Raw genomic sequence first — 26,432 nt, forward strand, 5'->3', positions numbered from 1 at the left:
TCTCCAGAATGAGTCAACTGATGGTAAGCTAGGCTTGCACGCAAAACTATAGCTTTGCCGCACTCACTACACTGATAAGGTTTCTCTCCAGTGTGCAACTTCTGATGTGTAGTTAGGCTTGAATGAACAGTAAACTCTTTGCCACAATCATTACACTTGTATGGTTTCTCTCCAGTATGGATTCTCTGATGATTAGTTAGCCTTGCACGCATAATAAAGGCTTTACCACACTCGTTACATTTGTAAGGTTTCTCTCCGGTATGGATTCTCTGATGTTTACTTAGGCTTGAATGCACACTAAATCCTTTGCCACACTCACTACATTTGTAAGGTTTCTCTCCGGTATGGATTCTCTGATGTTTACTTAGGCCTGAATGCACACTAAATCCTTTTCCACACTCATTACATTTGTAAGGTTTCTCTCCAGTATGAATTATCTTATGATAAGTCAGGCTTCCCCAGACACGGTAGGCTTTCCCACACTCATTACATTTGTAAGGTTTCTCTCCAGTATGGATTCTCTGATGTACTCTTAGGCATGAATGCACTATAAAAGCTTTGCCACACTCATTACATTTGTAAGGTTTCTCTCCGGTATGGATTCTCTGATGTACAGTTAGGCTCGAATACGAACTAAAGTCTTTGCCACACTGATTACATTTGTATGGTTTCTCTCCAGTATGGATTCTCTGATGACTAGTTAGTCCTCTACGCAAACTGAAGGCTTTGCCACACTCACTGCATTTGTAAGGTTTCCTTCCAGTATGGACTGACTGATGGCACCTGAGGCTTGAACACACCCTAAAGGTTTTACCACACTCATTACATTTGTAAGGCTTCTCTCCAGTATGAATTCTCTGATGACTAGTTAGGCTTGAATGTAAACTAAAGGCTTTGCCACACTCATTACATTTGTAAGGTTTCTCTCCAGTATGCATTCTTTGATGTTTAGTTAGGCTGGAACGCGCATTAAAGCTTTTGCCACACTCATTACATTTGTAAGGTTTCTCTCCACTATGAATTATCTGATGACTATTAAGGCTTGCACGCAAAATAAAGGCTTTGCCACAGTCACTACATTTGTAAGGGGTATTTCCAGTATGGACCGACTGATGGTAACGGAGACTTGAAAGCACAGTAAAGGCTTTGCCACACTCATTACATTTGTAAGGTTTCTCTCCAGTATGAATTCTCTGATGACTATTAAGGCTTGCACGCAAAATAAAGGCTTTACCACACTCACTACATTTGTAATGGTTCTTTCCAGTATGGACTGACTGATGATAACGGAGGTTTGAATGCAACCTAAAGGCTTTACCACATTCATTACATTTGTAAGGTTTCTCTCCAGTATGCAATCTCTGATGTTTAGTTAGGCTGGAATGTGCATTAAAGTTTTTGCCACAGTCATTACATTTGTAAGGTTTCTCTCCAGTGTGGATTCTCTGATGTCCGGTTAGGCTTGAGTGAACAGTAAAGTCTTTTCCACACTCATTACATTTGTAAGGCTTCTCTCCAGTATGAATTCTCTGATGTATAGTTAGGTTTGAACACGAATTAAACTCTTTGCCACACTCGTTACATTTGTAAGGTTTCTCTCCAGTATGGATCCTTTGATGTGTAGTTAGGCTTGAGTGGACAGCAAAGTCTTTGCCACACTCATTACATTTGTAAGGTTTCTTTCCTGTATGAATTATCTGATGAACAGTCAGGCTTCCACGAACACTATAAGCTTTTCCACACTCATTACACTTGTAAGGTTTCTCTCCAGTATGCAATCTCTGATGTACTCTTAGGTTTGAATGCAGTCTAAAGGCTTTTCCACACTCATTACATTTGTAAGGTTTCTTTCCAGTATGTACCAGCTGATGGTAACTGAGGCTTGAAGGCATCCTAAAGGCTTTGCCACACTCATTACATTTGTAAGGTTTCTCTCCAGTATGGATTCTCTCATGTATACTTAGGTTTGAATGCGTACCATAGCATTTGCCACACTCATTACATTTGTAAGGTTTCTCTCCATGATGAATTATCTGATGACTATTAAGACTTGCACGCAAATTAAAGGCTTTATCACATTTGCTACATTTGTAAGGGGTATTTCTCCTATGGACTGACTGATGGTAACTGAGGCTTGAATGCAACCTAAAGGCTTTGCCACACTCATTACATTTGTAAGGTTTCTCTCCAGTATGCAATCTCTGATGTTTAGTTAGGCTGGAGTGTGTATTAAAGTCTTTGCCACACTCATTACATTTGTAAGGTTTCTCTCCAGTATGGATTCTCTGATGACTATTAAGGCTTGCACGCAAAATAAAGGCTTTGCCACAGTCATTACATTTGTAAGGGGTATTTCCAGTATGAACCGACTGATGATAACTGAGGCTTGAAAGCACCCTAAAGGCTTTGCCACACTCATTACATTTGTAAGGTTTCTCTCCAGTATGGATTCTCTGATGTGTAGTCAGGCTTGAAAGCGCACTATAGAATTTGCCACACTCATTACATCTGTAAGGTTTCTCTCCAGTATGGATTCTCTGATGTGTAGTCAGGCTTGAAAGCGCACTATAGAATTTGCCACACTCATTACATCTGTAAGGTTTCTCTCCACTATGAATTCTCTGATGACTAATTAGCTTTGCACGTTCCCTAAAGGCTTTGCCACATTCGGTACATTTGTAAGAATTTTTCCCGTATGCGTTCAGGTCTGTCAGTAGTGAAGGATGCCTAGAATCATTCCTACATACAGGATGAACGGTGGATTGGACACTAGGAAAAACTCTCTCAAGTGGAGAAACAAAGGAAGTATTGTAGATAGACTTCTTAGCTGGATTACATTCATTAATGTTCCTTTCAGTATGAAACATCGTCGTATCAGCCCGATGTGACTGAAACCTCAGTCCAAGTCTGTTTTTAATAGGCTCCTTTCTGGCATGTTCGCTACCAAGTTCACCTTTTCTACCAGTGAGACGTTTTCTAGGACCTACAGGCATTCCTTTGTGATTCCTTTCATCATCTCTCTGCTGATAAACAAAACCATACATCTCTTCCTGGATTTCCCTGAAGTAAAAATCTTCGATTACATGGCTTTCATATCTTCCAAATATCACTGTTTGGTATTCTCCTCCTGTACTATTGGGTTTTGTTGGTTTCAATTTCTTGATCACATATGAAGGACAGATATCTAAAGAAATTAAAAACACATATTTATCCTACTAATTCATTTCTAAGTAAGTGTTTCATGTTGAAATATATTACACCAAAAGTAAAGTTATACCGCACACAGTCATGTAACTAACCGAACATAATCCACAAACTTCTAAAATAACAAAGAAACAGAATTCTTTACAACAAAATAGTTGTTACATGCAAATCAAATAAATGTAAGGGTAGCCTATTTCAATAACCCTACAATAAAAATACTCATTGTGCAAACTTATGTTAGCTTTCAAGGAAAGACTATCTACATCATGATTCCAAAATGCATACCATTTGTTAGTATCAACACTGCAATCACATAACTGAGGAAAAACATACATTATATGTACTTTCACATATCCAACATAAATGCTAAAGATAACATATTATAATGATAAATCATCCAAAATTGTTACCTAAAGAACAATATAAATATAGAGCCATCTGAAATTATACAAACATACCATTGAGAAAAATAAAGCATCAAAAATTCATGTTTAAAAAAAACTTTCATAAAAAATAAAATTAAAATTAAAAAAAAAGAAAAAAATGAAAAAAACTTTCTAAATGTCTCTCATATAACTATTTGTACCCACAGAAAACTGGCATTTGAGAACATCAATGAGTGGCGCATGTTAGTTATGTTGCATAATACATGTGAGAAACCATCATCTGTATGTCACAATAAAAGTCAATTAAAAAAAAAAAAAGGATTCTAAGAACCTAGAAGAAAACTAACAGTAAACAAAAGGGAATCCTATTACAGAAAGTGAACTCTTCTGAACTCTAAATATGCCCCCTTAAGAACGAAGAAAGAACTTTTATTCTAGAATGAGCACACAATTTGAGAACTAGAAACTACATGGGCCTCACTGACTTCGAATATCAGGTCAGAAAAAGACACAATATTATAAAGAAGAATATTAAAAGGAGCCAAAACTCACTGTTGAAAGTTTTATGGCTACTCTATAATAGCTGATTCACAGAGCAATTCTCTATGTATGCAGGGCCGTTTGCTCATCCAGTATATGGGCCCACAATATAGAAATAGAGTCTGTGCCTTTGCAATTGATTAAAATGAAGATAGATGTTTCCAAATAAAAACAAAGAAAATGATGCAGGCAAAAGAATATCTCACAGGAAAAATACCAGAAAGTTATATCTTATTAAACAAAAGTAACTTGAGTCTTCAGTACAAAACATGCAATATCTTAAGCCATCTAACAACACTAACGTGTTTTAAAGAAGCTTGTGGGAAATACCAATACACATTCAAATAACAGCAGTACACTCAAGGATTTAGGGACATAATCCTAGTTTATATAGAAAGTGATGAAAACAAAATTGGAACCTGGACCTATAGACTCAGATGATATGTTCAGAACCATGACTGCCCACCCAGGCAATACAGATCCCAAAGGCTTATGGCATGGAACTTAGAGAAAAATACTTATTAATACCAGGAATGTACAAAGATACTTCCAGGGACATATGACAGCTCAGCTGTGTCACTATGACAGCGTTACACAGCCATCGATCTGGAACTGGTTTCTGAGTTATCTATCACCTACCAAGGGTGACTTTTGAAGAGTTAAAAAATCTGAATATACCTCTAACTTGTAAAAAGATTAAATGACTAAACAAAAACCATTCAAGATAGAATAAAAAACATCATTACAAAATTCTAACGTTAAAAAAAACTAACATCAATCTTTCTCATATACCTCCCAAAAAACTAAAGACAAGGAAACTGTTCCAAATATCCAGGAAGGCAAAACTGCCCTAATAGCAAAGTGAATAATAATGAAAAAATTATTAATGAAGTACAAACCAAGTTAAGTAATACATTGAAAGGATCATCCACCATAACTAACAGGGTTATCTCCTTGGAAAGAAAGGTAGTTTCCACACAGAAAACTTATTCAGTGTAGTATCGTATAAAGACACATGAAAACCTCAACTGATACAGCAAAAGCATTTGAGAAAAGTTAGCTTTTCATGAGTAAAAAAAAAACCCTCAATGAACTAAAAAGAAAAATCAAGTCCCTCAATGTAAAAAAGGACCTATATGACAAGCCCACAGCTAACAACATACTGGTGAAAGACTAAAAGCCATTACTCTAACATCGGGAACAAGTCAGTGATACCTACTCCTGATACATCTATAAAATATGGTATTGGGAGGTAAGGGAGAAAATGGCACAGATGATAGAGATTTTGTTCATGTCTCCTGCAACCACACCAAAGTTGTGACAAACACAAAACAAACAGCAAGCAGAGTCATGTAGGATCTAGATAAGCAAGGTCTACAACTAGGGAGAGAAATAAATCACCCTGCAATGGTAGAACGTAGAAGGAGGAGGGAAGACATGAGCCCAGTTCCGAGCGGCTGAGTGGGACAGAAGCTTGGAGGTGGCAGCTGGCAGCTGCAGACACCTGTTAAAGGGGCTGTGTCCCTGAGCTGATTTTTGCGGTGATGTATCTGCTTGCTCTGAGCCAGCGCTGGGTAGGCTATTCAGGGGAGACCAGGGACTTACAGGGGGACACTGAGTTCTTGGAGTGATGGTCAGAGGCAAGGCCCTCTCCCTGGCAGAAGTGCCAGCAGTATCCATCGTTTCTCTGTTGAGTCCTCCAGGCTCCCAGTGTGCTGAGGCAGCACAGCCAGAGAAGTCATCAAACTGGATAATAGAGGTAGTTCCATCCAGGATTCCCTAAAACTCCGCCTCCTCCAACTCAAGGTCCTTCCCAAGCCACATTTAGTTGTGTCCTCAGGAGTCCAATGCTCTTTGCTGAGCAGTGCCAAGACTCACACTGGTGGTACTAGCCTTGGTTTCTGACATGGCCTCTTGAGGCAACTATAAGCACAGCACCTGTGGATTTCTTGCTGATTCTTAATAAGTGGCTCCAGAGGGGCACAGGCTAGGGCTAAACCACTCAAAGGAGTGTGCCACTGGACACCTACTACACAAAACCACACTAATAAGACCGGAAGACTTAGGAGCTTTGCTTAGTACATAGAAACAGACACAGAAAGGCAGCCAAAATGGGAAGACAAAGAAACAGAAACCATGTGAGAGAACAGAAGAGAGATCTACAAATAATGGAGTCAAGCAATCGAACAGACGCAGAGTTCAAAACACTGGTTATAAAGACGGTCAATGAACCTAGGGGAAGTGTAAGTGAATTCAGTGAGAACTTTAACAAAGAGATAAATATAAAAGGAAACCAGTCAGAAATAAAGAATACATTATCTGAGATGAAGAGTATATTAGAGGGAATCAACAGTGGATAAAAAGATTATCGAACCATTGATAAAGAGAATGGGGAAGCCAAGGACACTCAATCAGAATGGCAAGAAAAAAGAAGCCAAGACTATAATAATAATTTAGGGAGCCTATGGGACACGATTAAATGCAAAAACATCCATGTTGTAGGGGTACCTGAAGGAGAAGAAGGGAAACAAGAAGTTGAAAAGCTATTTGAAGAAATAATGATGGAAAACTTCCTTCACCTGGTGAAGGAAATAGACATACAACCCCAAGAAGCTCAAAGAGTCCCAAAAAAGAGGAACTCAAAGAGGCCCACACCACGACACATTATAATGAAAGTGGTTAAATACAAAGAGAGAATCTGAAAAGCTGCAAGAGAAAAGCAGTTAGTTACCTACAAGGGAACGCCCATAAGACTGGCAGCTGATTTCCAAAAGGAACTTTGCAGGACAGAAGGGCTTGGCATAAAATATTCAACATGAAGAAAACCCGGAATCTACAACCAAAAATATTTTATCTAACAAAGATGGCATTTAGAGTTGAAGGATAGATAAAGAGTATTCCAAAAATAAGCTAAAGGAATTTATCAACACCAAGCCAGTATTACAGGAAATGATAGAGGGATTTCTTTAAGACAAAACATGTTTCAAAAACATGAATAAAGAATAATAACTACATTCCTATCAATAAGTATCTCAAATGGAAAAAAATTAAGTGCTCCAACCAAAAGATAGGGTGGGTGAATGAAGAAGAAACCACAGCCCTATGTGTGGTGCCTACAAAAGACTCACTTCAGATTAAGACACACACAGACTAAAAGGAAGGAGATGGAAAAGGATATGGACTAGATGGAGAGAGCACTGTGCTGAATGAAAAAAGTTGGAGAGAGAAAGATAAATATCCCATGATTTCACGTATATGGAATAAAATAAAAAACAAAAATGGAAATAAACTCATAGATACAGAGAATATTTTGAGGCTACTAGACAGGAAAAGAGTAGGGGGGATGGCGAAAAAGGGCAAAGGGAGTAAGAAGTACAAATGGAAAGTTCCAAAATAGACATGTATATATAAAGTGTAGCATATGGAAAATACTTAAGAGCGTTTTAATAAATATGTAAAGGGGAAGAGGTATACTAGATTTAGTGGAGTGATCACTTTATGAGTTATATAGTTCTCTAACCACTATGCTGTATAACTAAAACTAATATATTATTGCCTGTCATCTACAATTGACCAAAAAAATAAAAAAAGAAAGTATCTTTGAATTGTACAATGTAAATGTGAGCACCTAACTGTCTATTATATTTCGACAAAGCTGGGAAGTAGAGGAGTGAAAAGGTACTGAAAGTTCTCACCAGAACAAATAGGCAAGAAAAGTAAATAAACATTGAAAGTTATGAAATAAAAAACATAATTCAATTTGAATTTTATACATTGACAAAGGACGATCCTGTAGACAATTCCATTACATTACCATGTCATAATACAATAAACAAAATAAAATTAAATATAAGTAACAAAATAATTAACAAAATATAATGAAATGAAGTAGGATTAAAAAAATAAAACCCTTCGGTGTAACTTTATACAAGGAGGGAAAGATCTGTGTACTCTCAATGAAAAGCAATACTGGAAAAATGTAGACAAAACATAGACAAAGGCACAAAGATATTCCAAGTTTATGGACAGGAAGACAATATTGTTAAGGTGTCAACAGCAGCCAAAGCAATCAACAGAGTCAATGTAATAGTTAGGAAATTTACAACAGCATGTTTTGAAGAAATATAGAAATCCATCTGAAGGTTCAAATGGAATGTCAACAATCTCTAATTAAAAAAAGACTTAAGAAATTAAAATAAGGCTCACAGTTCCATATTTCAAAATCTGTTACAAAGCTAAACTAATCATAATGTTGTACTGGAATAAAGACAGAGAACAGCAGAAAAGAACAGAGCAGTCAGAAATGAGGTAAATGAAAACAAATGATACTCCATAGGGTTGTCAAGAACACTCAATGGAAAAAAAAAAAAAAAAAAAAGGCCATTCAACGAAAGGTGTTGATAAAACAGGATATAAATATTAAAAAAAAAATAAATTTTGAACAATTCCTTACACCACATGGAAAACCAGACTAAAGACAGACAAAATGAACTATGTCAAAATTACAAAATACTGGGCATCAAAGGGCATACTCAACTGAGAAAAAAGCCAATCCATGAAATAGGAGAAAATACTTGGAAATCATATATATCAGAGAACATTTTACTTACTATGTCACTATTTATTGAAAAAGAATAAAGGCAAGAAAAGATGAAGACATACATTGGGAAACTTACGAAGGAGAAGGGCCAGAAGCTCCCATACCCCTGGCAACATTCCACTCTCCCCCGTCACCACAGGTTCACTAACCTGGAACACTCTCTTTTTGGGTTTTAGGGAGGTCTCATTACATAGAAATAACTGATTAAATCACTGACCATCATGATGAAACTCAATCTATAGCCTTTCTCCACTCCCAAGAGGTCATAGGGTGAAACTGTAGTTCCGACCTTCTAATTCCATGGTTGGCTCCTCTGACAACCAGCCTTCCTGTCGTTGGGGATTTCCAAAAATCACCTCAATCACATATAGAGATGTGACTGAAAGGGGCTGATTATGCATGAATAACACCCCCATTTGACCTTGAAGGCCCTGAAGAGACTGTAGGATCTGAGGGCAAGAGACCACGTGTAGTAACAGTAGATGCCCCCATTGCTCTCATCATTCAGGGAATTCCAAACCTTTGGAGCCTGGGTCAGAAATGGGAAAAAAACCATATATATAGTTATGATCATAAATCAAGAGGTATCAATTAACTTCTACACTCAACATGAACAATCATCCCACACACCTCGATTAAAATGGGCAAAGGACATGAACAGACATTTCTGTAGAGATCATGTACAAACACATGAAGAGATGGTCTTTATAACTAATCATGAGGAAATGCATTATTTCAACCACGATATTGCCAGACCCCCATTATGATGGCTGCGATCAAAACAACTGAAAATAACATGAGCCAGAGAGGATGTGGAAAAATGGGAATTCTTATGCACTGCTGCTAGGAAGATAAAATGCTTTAGCTGCTATTGAACCCAGTAAGGCAGGTCCTTGAAAAGCAACAACTGAATTACCATCCCCTATAGACTGAATGTGGTGTCTTTTAGAGTTTCAATGCTGAAATCCTCCAAAGGACAATGGAGAGCTTGTGGGAAGCAACTGGGTCATGAGGGCGGATTCCTCCTGAGGAGTGGCGTCCAAGCACTCAACATGGATTCAGATGGAAAGAAAGATGGGAAAAAATCATCTTCACGTGTTTGTTTAAAAATGCTATTTCCAGAACTTTAGAAATTTTGCAGAAATTGCAAGTGCTATAAAGAACAATGGGAAAGAAATTTCAAAAATGAAAAAAATTACGTAACTTTCCCGTAAAATACAATAGAATATTTAAGGATTAATATAGTATACCAACATAGACACCATGGTCCCAGACAGGGTGAGTATTATTAGAAAAGAACAGTTACATCAAGACATAAATATGCAGTGATACTTACAAAACACTCAAAAAATTATAGAAAACTGAAAACACCAAAAACTCTCACACAACTATGACAAAATTAATGTTGTGCCTGGGATTAAGGATGTGACATAAAATTTATCTACAGTCTCAAGATACTGAAAATTCCCAATTTAAAACTTGTACTGAATTCAATTGAAAAAGGAGTAACTTAATATGAGGTATTAAGTCAGGTGAAAAGAAGTGGAAAAAATAATTAAGAACATCTTTTTAAAATATTCTAAAGTAAGTTTAGGGCTAGGGAAAAGAGCTGAGGCACCATACCCTCAACATGAAATCTGTCATATATAAACAATGTCTGTTCCCCAATGCCACCCTCTCACACATAGAAAATATAAAATCAGAGTATCAAACATATAAAACTGATGACTAAGTAAAACTCAAATTCATTTACAAATGCATAAGAATCTATAACATGAAAGAAGCAGTGGCTTTAACAAAAACAAATGATGGCAGACTTCGTGGAAGCATCATTCAACTTCCTAAGTCCCTAAACGAGATGCTTCAAAACCGTACCAGCTGAGGCAGCATGCACAGCGGCACACACTGGGGATGAGAACTTGGCATGAATGATAGCTTAGTCAGTAGCCTCAAGAATGGACAGCGTTCTCGCAGGAGAAATTCTACCCTATTTAGTATATGTATGTGTGTGATCAACATGATCACAGTATTCCGGAGAAATGCTTACTGACATTCCGGAAACTGCAAAGAAAATTGAAAACACGTATCAGTCGGGCTGTCATGACACTTTCTATCTCAGTGTCATGGGACATACTGACTGCTCTACAGAGCAGCTCCAAGTGCAGCTTCAGTGTGTAGCTGGATAATATTGCAACATGTAAGTCAATGTATCTCCATCAAGCATTTTCCATGACCGAAGACACTCATTCCATAAGAAAGTCCACCAGTTGTCCATCCCCTATAGGTGGATACCAGTGAAAGACGGTGAACTATCAAATCCCAGCAATGTATAGTTCACAAGCAAGATTCAGAAGCAAATCATGCAAACTACAGAGAATATGAAATCTGGAAGAGTCTATATTCCCAGATGAGGTAGCGAGATGCACACAGAGGAGTACAAGGAATGGGGTCAGACACTGCTGGATCGTGAGGGAAACGCGTGCGCCACCACAGACACCATGCTACAACCCTGAAAGATTGAAAAGCGCTTCCAATGTAGGACTGGGAACCAAAGAGACGCTCTCTCTGTCCACTGTCTCTGGTGATTTCCTAATAACAGGTACAGAAGATCCTACCCATCTCCCTGTGACCCACACCTCTGAAGTGTGAAGAAAAAGCAGAAGAGGTGTCTGAGGGTCTGGAACAGGTGACAGAGCACCAGCAACCCCTGTCTAGAGCACAGAATGGAACGAACAGACAGTGGGGCTCCCTCTTCTGATCAGACCTTCCAACCACAGGAAACAGGGATGGGACCAGGACTGGTCCAGGGGGCAGGACTGCAAGGCCTCAGCTCTGCTCTATATGGACTGAGAACCGAACATCCGATGAAACCCAGTCCAGAAGGTGAGACCAGGGGACAGAGACTGTGTGACAGCTTGCCCCAAACTCCTGAATTCAAGGAACCAAAGATGTCACCGGGGCCACAGATCAGTGTGTTGTAAGTACAATGAAGACTCTGCCTTCCTCTCTGTTGGAACTGCAGCCCCAGTGAGGGTGAAAGGATAAATTTTATACCTTGAAGGACAGAGTGGGAAGCTGGAAATACGAAAACATTTCCTTTGAGGGATCACCTGAAATAAACTTGTTTGCCCACAGAATTTTCTCGCTTGGGCGGGTCTCAAACACTATGTACTCCTCTCTCCCTTCTGAGCTCTTACCTGTGTTCACACCTTCGATACGTTCCCACCGATTTGGCTTTTGTGGTATTTTCCATTCACTCTCCAGAGTCCAGGGTGCTTTCCCTTGCTCCAAAATGGAGACAATACACAGATCAGACACAGAAATTCCTGCACATAAGAAGAAAGGAGCATCAAGACCTGTATTCTTCCAGAATCCATAATCTCTGTTTAAATGAGGAATGAAAGCAGTACAAATGACTGGAGAACAAGTTTCTAAACCCATGAACTCTTCACCTCCTTCTGTGCATAGGGACCAGTGTCATATGCAGATAGGAACCCTCTTCCAAAAGCTACTGAATCAATACATTGGGATAGGAAACAAAGAATGAGATATTTTAAGTTTGCCACAGGGCTTTACACAAACTAAGCCCCAAAATGACCCCTGATGTGTCACAAAGTGGGCAGATCATCTGAAGAAAGGGCGAGGCTAAAGTCCTGATGCCACCTTATCAAGTCTTTCATGTCCCAGTAAATGAAGCTTCAATCTCTGTCACGCAAGCTAAAAGGATGAGACATACTGGACAGATTCTGACCCTGGAGGGAAGTCATCCTCACCCAGGAAGAGCAGGTTCCGGTAGTTCTCCAACATCACCTCCCTGTACAAGGCCCGCTGAGCTGGGGACAGGCATTTCCACTCCTCCAGAGAGAATTCTATGAACACATCGCCGAGTGTCAACCGTCCCTGAAAGTAAATACATTTCAGCAAGGAGAAATGGCGACAGTTCTTATCTACACACAGAATGAGAAGCGCAGAGAGATGTAAAATTGATTCAAGTGGAGAGTTCTGAGAGATTCATGTCAGATATTTTTCAGCAAGTTATGTGTCTGTAATGTTGGTTTATATTATTTTCCTGTAAAAGGTTATGATAGTACATAAATCAGGGAGGGCCTCTCATTTTTGCAAACAATGCTTGAAGTTATAATTAAAATTCAACACCAAGTATCTACACAGAAGGGTTAGATGTCCTACACAGTGAGTAATACTCAGTGTCTAGATGAGCTAGAGCATGAGCAGTGTCGTCAGAGATGACAAAGTCCACAGCATCTTTTTAAAAATTCAGACTCTTAAATTGTGATGAAAACAGCCATGACAAAATGTTTTAGAACACGTCCTATGTGCACTAGTCTAAATGCTTTACATATTTTAACTTGTTATCGACAAAACAGCTCACTACAGACAAACCTGTTCCCATCTTACAGAGGAGAAAAAAATGTCACAGACATTCAAAAAATTCAACTCAGCTCAAATCCTAAGATTTGATCAAGCAAACACCTGAATTCAGGTGCTGGCGTTTACACCCAACCTAAAAAATAATAGTTATGTAACAGACGAGACCTCACACGTACACTGACAAAGCATTCTCTGAGAAAACTTAAACAAGTTCAAGATTATCAATATTGAGATACATATTAAAGTCATTACATTTACATGTGCACACGCACATAATGTGATATTATTTTTCCTTCTAGTGAAATCTCACGTGAAGTCAAAGAAAAAAATTGAGATCATGAAATATGTTTAAGATATCATAACTGCTAAAAAATATAAAACTTAAGAAATGACATCATTTATAAAAAACATATACCTTTATAAAAACCATCCATAAATGCATCCAAACACATAAAATAAACTAATTGACTGAAAGATTTGTCTCTTGACACGTTTTTGGATGACTTTATACACTGTCATTTTTATTCACGTGTATTTGAGCATCTTGGGTCAATAAAAATGTATCAGTGGTACTTATTTTCATTTTTGAAGATTGTAAAGGACGCTAGTAAAAAAATTATGCAAACTAAAAACATGGACTATTTAACTACAAGTTCTAAAAGAACTTGTTGAACATATAAATACAATTTTATCCATTTACATTGAGACATGTAGGCTTTACAACAAAAGCCAAATAGTGTATTGGTTTATCCACTTAAAACAAGGATTCAAAATTTTAAGAATTACTAGTGTTACACATCAATTTAACAGATTAAGATTTCAAAAATCCTCACATTTGCAGGTACTTGAAAAAAAATTATTGGGTAAGTAAAAATCAGAATAAAAATGAAATTGGAGAAAAACCTGTTATTAACCTGGTACATTTTGCCAGATATTTGGAAAAACAAGATACATTTTCACTGAAATTACAGCAAAGAAAGGTGCTGACCAGAGCTCCTTCCTCAGCAGAAACCAGAAGAGAGAAAAGGAGGAAAAAATAGACTGAGTGGACAGAGAGTCAAAGAGCTGCAACTGTGAAAATTCACGAATCGAAGGATAAAGATTGGCTAATGAAGAGAGGAAACAAGACACTCCATGCAAACTACTACAGAGAGCCAGCTCATGGAATGGAGACAAAACAGACTATGGAATGGAGACAAAACAGACTATAAGACAAAAACTGACAACAGGCAAAGAACATCATGACATAAAAAAGTCCACTCTCCAAAAGGTTCTAACAATTATAAATAGAGGTGCATATAACATGAGAGCTCCCAAATATATGAGGTAGATGTTGACAGAAATGCAGGTAGAAATAGGCACCAGCATGGTAATCCTATGAGATCTCACTATTTGTTTTAGTCATGGATACAACAACCATACACAAGACACATAAGGAAACAGAACACTTGATATCCCCACAGAGCAATGGAGTCTAACAGACATATACAGCACTCTATAACTAACACCACTAGAAAATACATTTTTCTCAAACACACACAAAATGTTCTCCTTGACAAATCATGTTAGCTACAAAACAAGTATGAAAAACTGTTTACAAATTGCAATCCTAAAAAATAATCTTCTGTAACCACAAGGAAATCACACTAGAAACAAATAGAAGAAAAACCCACAAAAAAGGGGAAAGTAAACAAGTCTTCTTAAACAACCAGATCGAAGTCACAAGAGAATTTTTTAAAAATCTGGATGACAATAATAATGAAAATACAATGGATTAAAGTTTACAGGATGCAATGACAGCAGCTCTAAGAGGTGCTAGTGTTAAGCATTTACATAAAAAAAGAAACCATCTAAAATCAGAAATCAACTTCTACCTCAAAAAAAGGTAAACACTGTTTTAGTAGAAGGAAATAATGAGAACAGAAGTAAATAAGGCTATAAAATCAATATAAACAGAATCAAACTGTTTAAGAACTGGTTTTTTTTAGTACATTAACAAATTTACCAACCCCTAAGTACACTAAGGAAAGTGAGAATATTCAAATAATTCAAATCGGAAAGGAAACAGGGTCCACTAAATCTGATATCATAAAAAATTTTTAAATGATTTTGAGGGTAATATTAACAATATCATACAAAAACATTAAATAATCTAGAAGACAATGAGTAAATTCCTAATAACATACAAAAACCAATCATGAAAAAATTAAAAATGTGAACCAAATGATAACTAGAGGAATTCAAGCACTATTAAAAACATGTAACAAAAATAGCAACTCAGAACAGATGGTCTCACCACTAAATTCTAACGCTGACAGAAAAATAGCGATAATCCTGATAAACACATTCCAAAACGTTCAAGAATGAACACCTACAAACTCATGTCATGGAGTCTGCATGATTCTGAAAGCAAACTGAAGAATGGTGGTGGGGGGTGGGGAAACAGACTAATATCCTTGATCAATACTGATGCAAAACCAAAATACTAATAAAATTCAACAGCACATTAAAACAATTATGAATCATTACCAACTGTAATTTATTCCTATCAGGCAAGAATGTTTCAACGTATAAAAATCAATCAATTCACCCACATTAACAGAATGAACACAGAAAAAAAACATGATCTCAATTAATCCAGAGTAGGCACTTAATTAAATTCAACAACCTTTTAAGAAACCATTAATAGTAAAGTACCTCGACATAATAAGCCATATTTGAAAAGAACGCATATTTGAAAAGAGTACAGTCATTCTCAATGGTGAACATCTGAAAGCTTTAGCTCAAAGATACGGAAAAAGGTAAGGATGCATATTCATACCGCTAAGTTTAACAAGTACTAGATGTCCTAGTCAAAGTAATTAGACAAGAAAATAAAAGTTAAAGACATCCAAATTGAAAAGAAGTAAAATTCTCTTTTCCACATGAAATGAGCTGACGTGTAGACACCTATAAAGATTACACACACAAAACTGTTAAAAGTGGAAAACTATTTTGGATAAGTTGCAACGAACAATCTAAAAAAGTTTTTTAATTCAATTAATAGTAGCATCAAAAATGATGACATACATAAGAATAATGATAGCCAAGATACTTAATGACCTATATATTCAAAACTACAAAAAAACTGCTAAAAGAAATCAAAGAAGGTACAGAGAAATAAAAAGACATCCCTTTACTCATGGATTTCAGGACAATATTGTTCAAATACCCATGCTACCCAAAGTGTTCTACAGCTTCAATGGATCCCTATCCAAATTCCAAAAGAATTTTGGCAGAAATAGAAAAATAAAACACACTGGAATTCACATGGAATCAAACAAACAAAAAGAAGGTCTGAAGAAACAAGATAGTCTGGAAATAAAAGTCAAAGGCTTCCCTTTTTTAGATTAAAAAACATATTACAAAGCAAGTATAATCAGGTCGGCAAAATACTGGCATGAAGCCAGATACATGAATAATGGAACAAAAGAGAATGCCCCACATAAACTCCTGCATATACGCCAAGTGATTTTCAACAAGAACACCAAGACTGCACCACAGAGAAAGGTCAGTCCATTCAATAAACCATGCAAGGAAAAGTGAGTATCTACATGCAAAAGAATAATGCTGGAACCTTAGCTGCATCAAACAATAATTGCTTTACGTCCAAGGATACAATCCACAGGCTGAAAATGCATGTGGCAAAAATGACCTAAAAAATCTCCAACTGTCAGACATGACAGTTCATTTCCTATTTTAAAATGCATGATGGATAAAACACCCACTATCACCGATGCCTTTCTGTGAACTTCCCATTCCATTCTCAATAAGGAAGATTTTGAAGTCAGTGGCTCACTCCTTTAGCTTTAAATGTATCATAAAAGCAGTCAGAAACTTTTACTCCTACTGCTCCCTTTATCAGATCTGAGGTATTTGTGCCTATCAATATGTGACATCTAGGTGCGGTATCTTTCTTCCTGGTTGACAGAAAGGGGACAGTGTATAGAGATGTGGCCCCAAACAATCCCTTTTGCCCAACTGCACTGATGAGACAGGGCCTACACCCCGTCTGAAATACAACAGGGTGAAGCCCTGTCCAAGACAATGTCCAGTGGATCCTCTTCACAAGTCCCTTGTCACTGGATCATGGTGAGAGGGAATCTAGAGATGAGAGGAACTAGGAAGGCCGAGGTCCAGTGTCAAGAAACAAAAGTCAAGCAGGACAATTCAGAGTCAGAGAAGATCGGCAAGTCAAACGGCATTCCTGGGAAGGACAGACACAACAAACTGAGAATATAACTTACCTGAGAAAGAGCCATGGCTGATGACTCCCTTGTCTTTCCTCCTCCTCCACCGCTGGGCTTCTTCCTCAGGCAACAAACGAGTCTTTACAAGTCAATCTGGAAAGTTGAAATATGGCCTTTATCAACATATCCCCTTCCTGTGCCACCACCGATCACACAAGGAAGACTTCATTCAGCATGTGGAAAACATGGCGTCTGCTGCCCCTGGCACAAGACACATTTAGGGTCAGTAACTGCTTCTCGGAGACCAAGAAGTGAGGTTGCCCTCCTGGTAATATCTTCACATACACTGCAGCAGTGAGGACCTCGGCTGAACCGACACTCTCCTTCAGGTCACAGACCTGGACCTGATTTAACCTGGTGCAGGGCAGAGCTCCCACCTTCACCCCACACCTCCTCCCCCAGTAATGAGGACCCAGAGCCTTGCTGCTCAATGATAAAGATTAGTGTCACCTGAAGCACTTTAAAAATTACTGAGATTGGGCCCAACCCAAATGTTTCACTGACACCTTCTTCTCAGGGGGCACAAAAGATGTCACTGCAAAATGCCCCAGCAAATCTAATGGGAAGCGCCATGCAGCTCTGCCCAGAGGAGGTAAGACTAGCACGTCTCCCACCTGCTTCTTTTTTCCCACCTTAATTGAGGCATAATGGACAAAAAGCTATGGATATTCAAGGAATACGTGATCAGTGAAATATATTAAATAATTATCACAATCAACTGAATACATGGATCAACTCACAAGAACCATTTTTTATGTCGAAGTAGTGAGAACTCCAGGACTTATCTCTCAACAAATTTTGAATATGTAATACAGCGTAATTAAGTGTACTCGTGATGCAGTACTTTAGATGGTGACATCTTACCGAAAGTTTGTACTGTCTAACCACCATCACCTCATTTTCTCCACTACCCGCCTCAGTAAACCATCATTCTCTCTGGTTCTGAGTATGATTTCTAGACAGCACATACACCAAGTTGATACAATACTTGTCTTTCTGTCTCTATTCATCCATGTTGTTCATTCTTTTCTTCATTTTTATGGCTTAACAATGTTTCATTTTGTGTGTAAGTGTATGGATCACATTAATGTTCTCCATTCATCTGTCAATACTTTCAGGTTGATTGCACACCTACTCTTGTGAATGATTCAGTAACACTCACGGGAGTGCGTATATTTCTTCAAAATGTGATTTCCGTTGGATATATATCCTGAAGTGGACCCCCACTCCTTATTCACTATGTATTTCCCTCTCCTTCTATATATCTACTGCCATATAGCTTTCTTTCTTTTTTTTTTCTGCTCGTTTTGTTCCCCTCTCCTGAGGATGTTTCAAGAATTTGAGCCACACTAAGAACACATACTGGGAAACGAGATCTCAAATGCTCCCCAGAATGACAGTTTTGCAGCTTCTTTTATGCATCGGAAATTAAGAAAGGAACATAAGGTAGACTACTTGAAGATGAGAGAAAGCAAGGCAGGGATAGGTTACAGGACAGCTAAGGAGATGATGATGTGCTTTCCTGAGGGTGGTCATGTCTGGAGAAGCATTATTTCTAGCACATCAAAGGTGTGTTAACCTGAGTGCATAAGCATAAAGAACAAGACTGACTTGAAAACCTTTAAAACGTCACAAGCCTGGGGTGTGACTAACTACCATGATTACCCAGTTAGGAATTCTGGTTCACTACAGAACCCCTTGTTCCTCCACAGTCCCCTCTTTTGCTTAGTCATCTCCCTGGAAATCCCAATTTTCTCTGAACTCTACCTACCTCCTTGCAAGCCTCTCACTCATTCTCTACACTGGCATCTGCTCTCCTCACTATACTCCCATCACTTTATTTCTCTCTCTGGGGCCCCGTTTCTCCAGACCCCCTCGCGCACAGGAGTGGGATGGAATAAGAGGCCTGCCTCCCCCCGAGGGCACACACACTACTAGTTGGGTGGAATGTGGAACGGACGACCAGTAAGGGGTACAGGGCACGTCCAGGTCACCCTCACAACAGCGGGGTCAGAGGAAAAGGGGCAAAGGAGAGGCCTAAGGAGCAAAAGGACCAGGCCTAAGGGGAACACGAAGACAGGGCGGGGAGGCTATCTCAGGAGAGGGGTGAGGACTCCAGAATCCTAGGACCAGAAAGAGGACGCGGCGTCTCCTGGGCTGGGATGGCCGGCGCTACTTCCGTGACAGCGAGGGCGAGGCCGGACCGCGAACCCACCTCACGGAATGTGGCGAGGGCGCCTGAGGGACGGAGAGGTCAGGGAAGGGTTTTATTAAGTAAATCCAGGCGAAAGGCGGGTGCGTGAACCGATAAGGGAGAAACAGAGGGCAGGGAGCAATCCTGGAGCCATTTCACACGCCAAGGGAAGTGCAGGAGCCCTTACGGCAACACAGGAATTTTTTTTTTTTTTTGACACAGAAACTTAAAGAATGAAGGGCCAGCTGTGGGGACAATAAGGTCCATGGCGACCACAGACCCCCCCTATATGAAGGGGGACTGTGAAACGCAGGGTTAGGCTAGAAAGACGGAAACTCACGCTGTGCAGTGTAACCTCTTCACCCGGATCTCAGCTTCCTTGTCTGCAAGAAATGGCGCGGATAGGAGTGAGGGGCGTCTTGCGGGAGCTGCCTGGGGAGAGGTCAGGACGGCGCAGTGGCCCATGGGAAGAACGAGGAAACTGCCGTGGGGCGGGGCAAGAACTTGGGGCCGGGACCTAAAGGGAGGGCCGTCCTGGTCGCTGACTCCGGAGGGGGCGGGGAAATAGGCTTGGAGGCCAGACCGGTGCGATCTACTTAGGGAATGGGCGGGATGAGGGATAGACCTCGCCTGCTTGTTGACCTGGAGGAAAAAAAATGTTTACGGTGATGCCACCCCGAACCTGCCGGATCTTGTCTGATCTCGGAAGCTTAGCAGAGTCGGGCCTGGTTAGCATTTGGGAGACCACCTAGGAATACCAGGTACCATAGGCGTTTAAAAAAAAAAGGAGAAAAATAAATCTGGTGTATGTAGCGGGGTTGGGGCGTGGAAGGGGTGGAAGGCCAAAGGCGAGACATGTGAGAGGCCAGACAAGCGAAGTGACTGCGAAGATTTGAAAAGTAAACCGTGTATTGGCGTGGTGCGGGCGGGGCTTAAGTATTCTAGGGCTTCGATCCCAAGATTTCTTTAGCCCTTGGCGGAGCAGCCTCCCCATGTTAAGTTCCTATGTCTAACAGTTTTAAGAAAAAATATTAGAGTTATGTGAGCCACTTGTGCTGGAAACTACAGTGTTTCCTCTTAAGTTAAAAATGATTTATTTAAAAACTTATTTTTGCGAGCTGATGTTGTGAGAAACTCCTGCAGTCCAGGCGGGATGACTGGTGCTTGGAGCAACAAGGTCATCAGAGCAGATGTGGACTTGCACACAAGGACACATTGCAGGGAGGGTGCACATGCCTGACTTATTCTGGGACCTCTTGCTCTAGGGATGAGGATGGGGAAACGTTACCTGAGAAGAAATAGCCGATGACACGGTCGTGGCCTTGAGGCTGAGTCTGGGAATTGGCTGTAGTTTATAATTGGTAACCTGATAGTAACTAATGATGTTTGCAAAGCCAGCTTTGTGAGGGAGAATAAAAAGCCATGGAAACACGGGTGGGGGCTGCTAGCATTGCTATTCCTTGCCATTCCTTCTCTCCCTTATCCATGTTAGTAAAAGCATTTCCAGACTCCAACTCTTCTTCCTAACCGTCTCCACAACAATTGGCGCCCAATGTGGGGCATCAAGAAGAGGGTGCGGAACTGCGCTGGAAACCGAAAGGGGCAAGTCGGCTCAGAGTTAAGCGGCACCTTCAGCATAATTTATTAGCACACAGTTTTAGCATGGGGAATTCTTCGTCAAACGTGGAGACCCAGTACATTAAGTTATTGTGACACTTATTGTCATCTTCAGGAGTAGAAGTGAAGAAAAGTCAATTCATGAATTGTTTTTGTTTATAAGTAGACATTGCTACTGGTTCAAGCCAGAGGGAAAATCTCAATTGAATGCTAAAGTGTGGAAACAAGTCATAAGAGCTTTGTGGAGAGCTCATCAACAGGGGGATCCAATCGCTGTTTCTGTTTGGTCTTTATGCACTTTAATTTCTCAGGTTTTACAGCCTCTGCAGTCTGACTCTGAGGGCACTGCAACTGACTTGGCAGCACATCAAGAAGAGCCTGAACCTGTTTATGAAAATACTATAGAAATAGAGTCTGATAATGAGCAAGAGGAATCTACTGGGTCCTCATCTGCAGAGGACTGTGCAGGCCGCATTCCTTCCAGTAAAGAATCATATTAGGTTCTTTTGGCCCAAGTAGAGGCACTAAATCAGAGATTGAAGCAACTGCCTTTGGAGCCAACTAGAAGATATTTTCAAGAACCAAGAAAGCCCTCTGCACCACCTGTAAAGACTTTATTTGGGGCAGAGCCTTCAGTTGCTGGTCCTGTTTCATTAACTTTTCCCCTTTCACCTGATTTGACTAAGGAACTAATGAATGAAGAGAATAGTCGAGAAAATCTTCCTAGACAGACAGCTACTCCTCAGCTGATGGGGTTCCCTATAGTGAGACAGACATTTCCCCCCAATGCTCAATTTCCTCAGGGGGGGAATCAATGTACAATATACACCATTAGAACATAAATTCTTGAGGATACTTAAGGAATCTGTCAATCACTATGGTATGCAGTCCACTTATGAGACAGGTCTTTTAAATAGTATAGCCACAGAACAACGATTGTTAGTGTCAGATTGGAAAGCTATTATAAAAACTGTGTTAGAACCAGGTCCTTATTTGCAAATGAAAACCTGGTGGAGAGAGGAAGCCCAACAGGTGGCTCCTAGAAACACAGCAAGAAACCTTCCAGGGGCTACTCTTGAAGAGCTGACAGGTACAGGAAATTTTACCACCATTGAACAACAATGTCATTCGACTGAAGAAACCCTGTTACAAGTGAAATTAATAGTGTTAAGAGCTGGTCTCAAGTGGAGCCACCTGGGAAACATCCTCAGTCATTCACTAAAATTATACTGAGTCCTGGGGAGAGTTACACTAATTTTTTGTCTCAGCTACATATGAATCTGTTCATTATCAATATTTAGGGTATAAAATTTTTCAACAGAAAATTACTCCTCAGAAAATAGAAATTAGATAGGATGCTCTTAATACTCTTAATGATTTTCAAAAATTATTGGGAGATATTAATTGGCTTCGTCCTTCCCTCAGTATCCCCACATATGCTTTAACTAACTTATTCTCTATTTTAGAAGGGCCTACAGCGTTAGACAGTCCTCAGGAATTAATGCCACTGGTGGAAAAGGAATTTAAAAATTGTATTATTGAAAGAAAGACACTCTTGTAGTCACAAGCTTGCATTGCTCAGGTTTCATTATTGTGCGGTAAAGGTTCTTTCTCTAACTTTAAATTTAAAAACTATTAATGATTTCCTTTTTCTTTTATTGGTTAATTAGTCTAAAACTTAGGACATTTTAGCATGGAGTCAACAGTGAAAATAACATGATTTTCTATTGAAGATGAGAAAAGTAATGACTAAATTACAAAATTCAGTGCTTTTTAAGGTACCTTTCTGTTCCTGTTTCTGTTGACCCGGTCACCAGGGGTCCGTGGAGAGACCAGACGCAGTCATATCTCCCGGACCATGGCCAGGCTGCAGGACGCCGCCTCCTGTGCCCTCTTGTCAGGTTCTGTTTATTGTCTTTATTCTTGTCTAAGGTGTAGGTGGTGAACTTCTCTGAGCCTGCCTACATCCCAGTAATTGTCCTTGTCTAAGTGTCTGTTTTGTGTTCTCTGCGCAAACGATGGGGGGAAACCAGAGTTCACAGAAGACACCCTGAGGGTGTCTCCTGTGACATTTCAAAGAAGGATAAGCTTATAAAACAAAAAGGGAAAATATGGAATACCCTGAGACAAAGGCTTAATAGAGCTTTACATACTTTAAATTTTTTAAATCAAGATGAATAAGGCAACACAGCGGCTTATCGGCATTGGGTGAAACAGGCCAGTGAGCCTTTGCAGCACCAGTATACTACAAGGATCTAACAGGGGATTGGGTGCCTGCTGAGGTACTGAAATGGGGCTGAGGTTTTGCTTATATCTCTACAGGAACAGAGAAGCTTTGGGTTGCAGCCAAGAATGTCACGCTCTGGGAGCGGAGAGAAGCGGCGAGTAATCAGTAAGTCAGGTCAGGAGATAAGTCCAACTTCTCTATTCCTTGCAATAACAGCCCTGATTACAGCACAGGTAAGTGGGGTACAAGCTGAGACAGGAAATTATTCATATTGGGCGTATGTGCCCAATCCCCCTTTAAATAAGGCAGTAGGATGGAGAGATGCTTCAGTGGTAGTTTATGTTAATGATTCCAATTGGATGCCTGTACCTTATGATACTAGAGGCCCTCTCAGCCTGAAGAAGAAAGGGAGAGTGATTGAGAACTATACGATGGGAACAGAAGGGATGCCAATTTGCATGGGAGCTGGAGAGCAGTGTTTACAGCTAGGTGCTCAAGTGTGGTTGACAATTTTGCAGACTTCTGAACAGAATGCTGGGGTAGGTCATTTGTTTTTGTTAAGTATGGTAGGATTTAAAAATGTTACAGAACCTGTGGATGACATCTCTCCACCAGATTTACCATGGTGTGCCGCTCCGAAAGTTCAGACGCTTGAACATTGGGTTCAGTGGACTCAGTGTCGAGCTGAAGAAGCTCAGGTTTTAGTTAATACTTCCTATGGAAGAGTCATTGATTGGAGTCCTCTGGCTCTGCCTGAGCAAAGGGAGGAAAAGTAAATTTGCGGTGGCACCGAAAGATAGAGAAAGGTTCAGTAAGTATTTCTTCAGACGGAACTAGTAATAACACAATCGTCTGGCATGATGTAGGGTTTTCCCCTCCATCTCCTCAACTACCCCATCACAGGCTACAGAATCATATTTGGAAGTTAAGAGCTGCTTTACTTCCCATGCATGCCTGGAAGGGTTTCATAGTTCAATCTGGGAGTTCTTCTCATATCACCTTTCATCAGAACGTTACTCACTTTGCTCAGGCCTGTGTTCGACTCCCTTATATCATTATGGAGAACAAGGTGAAAAGTGGAATGAAACTTTAGGTTATGTTTCATGTAAATATTGTTCTTATTACACTTGTATTTACCCTTCTATTCCTTTTAACAAGTCATATGAAAGCTTATATATTCTTAGAGCTAGAACTGGAGTATGGATGCCAGTTCAATTGTCTCGATCCTGGCAGGACTTCCTGCCACTATGATATTGCAGCAACTGATGGACCATGTTAAAAGAAGAGCTAAAAGATTCCTTGGCATGCTGATTGGGGCTGTTACAGGTATCATCACTGTTACTGCTGCTGCTGCCGTGGCTGGAGTGGCTCTGCATCAATCTGTACAGACTGCTGATTATGTTCGAACCTGGTGTCGGGATGCTGAACAGTTATGGACTTCTCAAAGACAAATTGACTCTGTATTGCAAAGTCAAGTAGCAGATTTACAGCAAGCAGTTATATTGTTAGGAGATCAAATTGTTAGTTTGCAGAAACGTAGGCAACTTAAATGTAATTGGAATGCTACTTCTTTTTGTATAACTCCTGTATTGTATAATGAAAGTATGTTTGAATGGGATAAAGTAAGACAGCATATTTTGGGGTATGGTAATGCTTCACATTTAATTACAGATTTGCAAACACATATTGCTGACACTTTTCAAAAACAGCTTCCTGAATTATAGGGATTGCAGTGCTACAAAGCATGGTCAATGGTATTGAAGACTTATATCCTATTCCACAAATTCATGGGTTATTGAGCTCATCTATCACTTCTTGGATTGTAATTTGTTTGTTACTTATTTTTCTTTGTTTAGTCTGGAAGAGATTCTCAAGAAGCCAAAGACTAAGAAAGACTCAGGCCGCTGTGTTCTCAGCAATGCTGAATAAAATTCAGCAAAAAGAAAAGGGGGATGTGTTGTGAGAAACACCTGCAGTCCTGGCAGGATGCCTAGTGCTTGGAGCAACAAGGTCCAGATGTGGACTTGCACAGAAGGACACATTGCAGGGAGGGCACACACACCTGACCTATTCTGGAACCTCTTGCTCTAGGGACGAGGATGGGGAAACGTTACCTGAGAAGAAACAGCTGATGACACGGTCGTGGCCTTGAGGCTGAGTCTGGGAATTGGCTGTAGTTTATAATTGGTAACCTGATAGTAACTAATGATGTTTGCAAAGCCAGCTTTGTGAGGGAGAATAAAAAGCCATGGAAACACGGGTGGGGGCTGCTAGCATTGCCATTCCTTGCCATTCCTTCTCTCCCTTATCCATGTTAGTAAAAGCATTTCCAGACTCCGACTCTTCTTCCTAACTGTCCCCGCACCAGCTGGTTGCATGTAACTCCTGCTGGTGAGGCTGAGGCAACACAGCAGGAATTGGGATGCAGCCACGGCTGGAACCCAGGAATATTTCTGCAATTGGAACTAATGTAAGCAGTTAAACTGGCAGTTGTCCAGGAATGGATTATGAACTAGAACATGAAATAAAGAGCTTTCTCTCAGTAGAATAGGCAAGTTCATACTGACACCAACAAAACAGCATTTTTTTTTTTAGTGCCCATTCATTGTGGAGGCCAAGGCTCAACACTAAACTTGATTCCACCTACAAGCAATGTTCAGAATAGGTAAATCTATAGAGATGGAAGGTATATTAGTGGTATCCAAGGAATGGGGAAAGAGGAAATGAAGCTAAAGTATTTCTTTAGTGGCTGATAAAAATACATTAGAACTTGAAGTGATATTTGTATAATATTCTGAACAGTATACACAGAATTGCCAGTAAATTGTACTTTAACTTGGCCAACCTATAATTATTTAAATTTTAGTTAAAAATAAATGGAGAGCTATAAGTTCCTCCAAATTATCTATTATGGGTCAGAACACTTGCTGACCAAGTTAATTTTTGCCTATCTCTGCTTCTCCGTTTGTGTCAAAATGAGAACGCT

At 39.7% G+C, this 26,432-nt stretch overlaps 2 protein-coding genes and 1 pseudogene across 2 annotated transcripts; 2 read left to right on the top strand and 1 right to left on the bottom strand.

The window, feature by feature from the left end:
* Window positions 1-244: 244 nt before the first annotated feature.
* ZNF845 (zinc finger protein 845) lies at window positions 245-20,063 on the bottom strand. The gene is given in 6 exon segments (XM_036232279.1): window positions 245-418; window positions 420-3,184; window positions 11,928-12,056; window positions 12,504-12,630; window positions 17,406-17,609; window positions 19,943-20,063. Coding segments are annotated over 5 exon segments (3,090 nt in total). The 5' UTR covers window positions 17,421-17,609; window positions 19,943-20,063; the 3' UTR covers window positions 245-364.
* Window positions 20,064-23,080: 3,017 nt separating this feature from the next.
* LOC118611436 (endogenous retrovirus group K member 25 Env polyprotein-like) lies at window positions 23,081-24,758 on the top strand. The gene is made up of 2 exons (XM_036232343.1): window positions 23,081-23,120; window positions 23,542-24,758. The coding sequence occupies exon 2, from the start codon at window positions 23,572-23,574 to the stop codon at window positions 24,220-24,222; it is 651 nt and encodes a 216-aa protein (XP_036088236.1). The 5' UTR covers window positions 23,081-23,120; window positions 23,542-23,571; the 3' UTR covers window positions 24,223-24,758.
* LOC118611435 lies at window positions 23,591-25,668 on the top strand (annotated as a pseudogene).
* Window positions 25,669-26,432: the final 764 nt, after the last annotated feature.

Source organism: Rousettus aegyptiacus, unplaced genomic scaffold (genome assembly GCF_014176215.1).
Source record: "Rousettus aegyptiacus isolate mRouAeg1 unplaced genomic scaffold, mRouAeg1.p scaffold_m13_p_14, whole genome shotgun sequence".
NCBI classification, from domain to species: Eukaryota; Metazoa; Chordata; class Mammalia; order Chiroptera; family Pteropodidae; genus Rousettus; species Rousettus aegyptiacus.